At 64.0% G+C, this 6167-nt stretch overlaps 1 protein-coding gene across 1 annotated transcript in view; it reads left to right on the forward strand.

Moving 5' to 3' along the window:
• Positions 1 to 6167, forward strand: part of FMNL1 (formin like 1) — a 26204-nt gene that overhangs the window by 7994 nt on the left and 12043 nt on the right. Inside the window, exons 3-5 of the mRNA XM_019474267.1 lie at positions 4217 to 4337; positions 5801 to 5884; positions 6139 to 6150. Of these exons, the coding sequence (XP_019329812.1) occupies positions 4217 to 4337; positions 5801 to 5884; positions 6139 to 6150 (217 nt within the window). The remainder of the gene's footprint in view (positions 1 to 4216; positions 4338 to 5800; positions 5885 to 6138; positions 6151 to 6167) is intronic.

The raw sequence follows: 6167 nt of genomic DNA on the forward strand, positions 1-6167 counted from the left end.
CGCCGTCCCGCCCGCACTCCCGCCACGGGAGCCGGGGCACGATCCATCCCGTATCCGTGCCCTCCCCAAAAATGCTCCGTGGTGGAGGGTCAGGCTGGGAGCGGGGAAAAAAAATTGCTGCTTTAATCCCTTGATCCCCCGGTGGGAGATGGAGCCTGTTTGCCGACCCCGTGCCGGGAGCTGCCACGGGCAAAAGCTCCCACGGCTGCCGGGCACGCTGGGATCTGCTCGGTGGGATCCACCATCCCAGCCCCGAGCGCAAATTATTTGGAAGCTTTTTTAATGTCTTGGCGTTTATAGGAGGATTATTTGGGGATGGGCATCACAGCCGGAGCCGCTGCCACTTCTCCGCTGCCGGCAGCATCAGCTCCGGCTTGGCGCCGCCGCAGGGGGATGATGGCGAAGGGCTTTGCAAGGCGGGGATCTGCATGGGACCCCCAAAATTCCCAAGGATGGGGCTTTGCCATCCTGCTGCGGGACGCCCATCGCTGGGGGCACGGAGGGCGGCGGATGGCTGAGCTGGGTGGCGGTGCCTGTGATGGCTCCCGGGCGCCGCAGAGGCGGCGGCAGAGGAGGGAACGTGGCCGGGGACCTCGGGGTGCTTCCGCTGCTGCTGCGAGGCCTCAGGAAATGGCGCTTTCTGCCTGGCTGGGTGGCGGCAGGTTGGAAATCCTAAGCTGAAAAATGATCGGAAAAGGGGAAAGCACTGCTCCAGGCCCTCACCGCCACCCGGACCTCCTCCATCCCGAGGGAAAGCCCTTTCCTGGGAGCCGGGGGGACCCAGGGGGCTGGGTTTTGGCCAGACAGGAACCGGGCGTCTTATGAAATCGGCTGTCCCAATCTCGCTTCCTCCTTTCGTAGGTTCCCTTCCCCCTTCTCATGGCCGGGGGGGGCAGCGGGACCCCCCCGGGGGGACGGGGATGGGAGGGTCCCTCCGTCCTCACCCACCCCAACCACATTCCTTGACTCCAGATTCAATTTTTCCACCTCCTGAGCTTGTGAGATCAGTGATGGAGCAGGAAGTGATGGGTTGGGAATCTCCTGGTGGGGCACGATCTGGATCCGGCACGTTGCCACGGCTACGGCGATGCTGTGAGAGCACATTGGCGCAAGCCAGTTTTGGGCCGGACATCCCAAACTGGGAGAGCTGGTGGGGCAAAGCCTGGCAGAAAAGCCAACGGCAGAGCCCGGGGGATCCAAACTGCCACCAGGAAGGGGATGGATAAACCCGTCGCATGTCAAGAAATGGGGAATTTAGTTTTATTCCCCAAAAGTTGGCTTCTTCCCAGCTAGGGCACCGTGGCAGATGCCGCTTTGGCAGAGCGATGGGAGGATTGTCCCCGTGCCAAGTGGTTTGGGATGTGCCGAGGTGGCTTTTTGGGACGGACCTGAGGAAGGGGAGCATCTTTGCTGCTGGGATGGGGATGCTCGGATGCTCCCGCTTGGAGCAGTTGGGATTTTTGCCCCCTTTGCACGTCAGGAGGTAGCAATCGGGAATATATAAATGAAATTGTGAGTCGAGGGTGTGGCGGAGGTGAAGCCAAAAACAGCTGGGAGGGTTTGGCTGGAGCCTTGGGGACGGGGGCTGATGGGGACGGGGGCTGCTCCGGCTGGGAGGTTTTGCCGGCGGGGGCTTTGCTGCCGCTTCTCCCGGGACCTGGGGGAGAGCGCGGCAAACGTCACTGCTGCAGATGTTTGCAGATGTTTGCAGATGTGCTGTTGGCCCCGGCGGTGGGACTGGTCACCAGTGAGCCCCAGCTGCGGTGTCGGCCTCAGCTCAACCGGGAAGGAAAACTGATGCTCGGCTTTCTGCTGGATCCGTCCCCAGCCCGGTCCCGGCACGGTGGCCAGGTCTGGCTGGGTGCCACGGGGGCTGCGGTGGGGTGTCCCCGCGGCGGGCGTGTGCCCTGGATAGGAAGGGAAGCGGCCTGTGAGCCGAGAGCTGCCATACGTGGCTGGATCAGGCCCTGGCTGAACCAGGAGAGCATCCCGGCACGGGGAACGCCCTGGGTGACTGGATCAGGCCCTGGCTGAATCAGGAGGGCATCCTGGTGCAGGGATCCCCCTGCGTGGCTGGATCAGGTGCCCCACATGGCTGGATCAGCCCCCCCCTGCGTGGCTGGATCAGGCCCTGGCTGAATGAGGAGGGCGCAGGGGTCCCCCGGTGTGCGGGCGCAGGGTGGGCAGGCAGGCACCCAGCGGGGATGCGGGCGCAGCGGCTGGATCAGGCTCGTCTCCCCCAGCCTGTGCCGAGAGCAGCTTCTGCTTGTTCTTAAAATAAAGCCGGGAGCAGCAGGCGGTAGTGGCCGCCCATCCCTTAGCCTGCTCCTCGCCACCCTCGCAGCAGGATCCGGCTATCAGCGGGGACCCGTCTGCTTGTCCCTGCCTGGCACATGGTGGGTTTGGGACCCGGCTGGATCCAGGGACTCCCTGGCGGGATGGGCTGGTCCTGGGAGCATCGCCCAGCCTGGCTTGCTGCATGCTGGGGGTTGGGAGAGCCCTGGGTGGGCCTGATCCTCCTGGGTGCCCAGTGCTGAGCCTCGGGAAGAGGCAGGAGGACGGATCCAGCGGCAGTCAGGGTCGCTGGAGGGGACACCACGGGATGGCTGGCACTGCGGGGCTGAGCATGCCCCAAACCCCCTTGGGTGGGAGCATCGCGCTCCGTGGCCACAAGGGATGGAGCATCCCGGGAATGGCGTGGTCCATTGGCCACCAGCCCAGGCACCTGGTGACAGTCGTCCCCTTCCTGCGGCGGGCAGGGTTGGTACCCGATGTTCAGACTGGGATGCTCTCCTGTGCCACTGAGGCTTTCCAGCTCCGTGGATGCGCATCCCCCCCATGACCCAGAAACGATACGATCTGGGCTCAGTCTGGTTTTCACTTGAGCCCGTCGGTGTTTTGCAGAGCAAACACTTCCGTAAAGGATGCTTTGAATGGCGTGGTCCATTGGCCACCAGCCCAGGCACCTGGTGACAGTCCTTCCCGTGGCCAACTGGTCCGTGGAAGCCCCTAAACTGCCATCTCAGGGCTGCTCCGGCCCCTTCCCTGCGGCGGGCAGGGTTGGTACCCGATGTTCAGACTGGGATGCTCTCCTGTGCCACTGAGGCTTTCCATCCCCGCTCCGTGGATGCGCATCCCCCCCATGACCCAGAAACGATGCTCCCTGGGCTCAGTCTGGTTTTCACTTGAGCCCGTCGGTGTTTTGCAGAGCAAACACTTCCGTAAAGGATGCTTTGAATTTTTTGCGCTGGGGTTTGGTGCAGAGCCCGGCTCCGCTCGGCTCTGCCCGCTTGCGTGCGGAACAAAAAGAAAGCGTCTGACACCCAAAATAGCTTCATCCCCCCATCATCAGCAGCCCCGGCGCCGCGGGTGCTGCAATATGAAAAGGTCTTTTCGTACCGGAAAATGATGTAGATGCTGCTTTGCCTCCTCCCAGTCTTAGTTTTAGGTGTTGGGTTAAGCCCAGCTCAACCCCGCAGCAAACCCACCCTGAGACGGTGGGGTCCCAGCCAGCCGCATCCTGGCGCCAGGCATGGGTGGGATGGCACCATGGGCTCCGTGGCACCTCGGGTCCCAGGAGCGTTGGTGGAGGACATTTGGTGGCATCCGTTCAGTAACGCGGTGGGCTGTGGACGCTGCTGGCAGGCTGGGGCGGGGGGAGGACGGGAAAGCCCCACGCCAGGGTGGGATGAGGGTGCTGAGTGCCAGCCAGAGGGTGCTGGATGACGGGAGGTGGGATGTGGCTGCTGGGGGCGAGTCCCCATGGCACTTCCATCCTTGTCCCCCAAGGAGGAGGAAGACCAAGTCCTTCCTCCGCCACCTCCGGGGTGCTCGCCTGCTGCCCTGCCCCACGTCTCCCACCCGGACCCACATCACCCGCCCTGCCCCACACCTCCCGCAGCACTGGTCCCCCCCTCTCCGACAGGAAACAAGAACCGGTTTCTTTGTGCTGCCGGCTGATGCCGGGGACCACAGCGGAGCCACTTCCTCCCCCCCGGCACCACGTGCCCTCCCGGGGCCGCAGCGGGACGCAGCCACCACCCAGTTTGTACCCCAGCCCTGCCACATCCTGCCACCCGGCCCAGCCCTGCTCGTGAGGAAGGGACTGCGGGGCTTGGGCAGAGCCACCTGCGTAGGGACATCCCCCTGCCCCGCCTGCATCCTGGTGGCCGGGAGGTCCTGTCCCACCGGTGACGGCTGGTCCTGGTTTTTCCAGGTCCCACGCATGGCCACTGGAAGAGATGGTCCATGTGGTGGATGCCACCATCCCCTCGCCGCTGAGGGCACCCAACAGAGTGTCCCACGGATGCTGCCGGAGCCCTGGGTGGGGTGTTTGGGTGCGTGGTCCCTCTCGGCACAGCCCTGTCCCTTGGTCTGACCCTCCTGGAGGGTCTCATCCGTCCCAAGGATGGCAGCTTGGGGACCATGGGGACAGGGTTCCCCAGCAAACAGGACATCCAGGTGCTGCTGCCACCTTGCCCATCCCGGGACCCACCCGGCAGCTCTGGTGCAGCCCCGGTGGCTTCGCAATGAGGCTATTTCTGACGCTGCAGCCTAATTCTACCCTCCCTGCCCAGCTCTCCACACGAGCCGTCCCCTGGCCAAATCCAGCCGAGCGCCGGCTCCTCTCCGCCCACTTCTCCTGGCTTTGGCTTCTTGCGAAAGCAGCTCAACAGGTCCTCGGTGGAGGCGGGCGGCGAGGTTTCCGCTCCTGCCTGCCGCTGTGGCACCTCTCCTCTTGGACCTGCTCCTCCGTGAGCAACCAAACCCCTGTGAGATGCGTTTTTCCCAGGGACGTGGGTGTCCCAGGGGTGCATGCAACCCCACATCTCCATCCCCAGCCATCAGGGGACCCCAAAACTGGAGGTTAAGGGTGACCTGGGGCTGTGCATCGCCTCCACGTGCCATTGTGCCAGCTTGCCCGGGCTCTCCGGGCCAGCAGCAGCCTCAGTTCCTGCTTTTCCCTGGGGGCCAGATCACCAAGAAATGGGTCTTTTGGGAAAATAAATAGGCCACGACCCGAGCTGAGCTCCCAGCATGGCCCAGGCCACAGTGGGTGCCCCATTAAAGGCTTTGCTGGTCACCCCATGCTGTCCCTCAGGGACCCGCTGTGTCCTCAAGCACCCCAAAGGCAGGAGCTGCACCCGGGGCCTCCCAGAACCCCCGGCCGTGGTGCGGAGCAGTTTCGGCAGCTGCCTCGTGCCGTTCGGAGAGAGGAAACCACGTCACGTCCTGCCGGGGTGGCCCCGGGGGGGCAGCGGGGGCCGGGGTTGTGCAACGGTGGCACGGAGGGACGTGGTAACATGCCAGACCCTGCCCTGACATCATGTCTCTAAAGAAACATTGATTTCACCAGCCAGGCTCGTCACGCGCCCGCGGTGGGGGGACTTGGAGGTGACCGTCACCCTCAAGCAGAGCCCAGACTCCTGGGTTCCTCAGCTGTGTCACCGGCCTGTGTCCCCATCCCTCACCCTAAGTGGCTCTGCTGGGACTGGGCTGGCTGAGGCCGGGAGCACTGTGCACTCATGACATGGATGGACGGGTCCAGTTTTTCCTCCTGTCCTCCACTAACACCCCCTGCCCTCCGCCTCGGGGACCCCCAGGTGGGGACATGGCTGATGGGTCCATCGCTGGTGGGATGCTAACATCCTGGGAACGGTGGTGTCCCCATCCTCCCACTGGTGTCCCCATCATCCCACCGCTGAGCAAGGACACCCAGTGCTGGGCGAGCAGCAGGTGCTACAGCCCCGGGGGCTGTTTTTGGGGGTGACCCCCAGCCCTGACACCCATCACCCCGCAGAACTCCATGAACCTGCCCCCGGACAAGATGAAGCTGCTCAACCAGTACGACAACGAGAAGAAGTGGGAGCTCATCTGCGACCAGGTGAGGTCTGGGCATCACGGTGTCCCCGGTGCCATCCCTGTCCCCAAGTGCCACTCGCAGTGTTGGGCATCAACTCAGCGTGTGCTGAGCGCTGACATCCGTCTCCGTTAGCGATACAGCGCCTTATTAACCTGATTAAACATTGATGCAGCGCGGGGGCGGGGGCGGGGACATGGTGGCTGCCGCGGGGACGGTGGCACGTCCCCGTGCCGCGGGTGGGTGGCCTGGTTTCAGCCTCTCTCCGGGGCTCGTAGGAGCGTTTCCAGGTGAAAAACCCACCATC

Source organism: Aptenodytes forsteri, unplaced genomic scaffold (assembly GCF_000699145.1).
Source record: "Aptenodytes forsteri isolate BGI_AS27 unplaced genomic scaffold, ASM69914v1 Scaffold249, whole genome shotgun sequence".
In the NCBI taxonomy this organism is placed as follows: Eukaryota; Metazoa; Chordata; class Aves; order Sphenisciformes; family Spheniscidae; genus Aptenodytes; species Aptenodytes forsteri.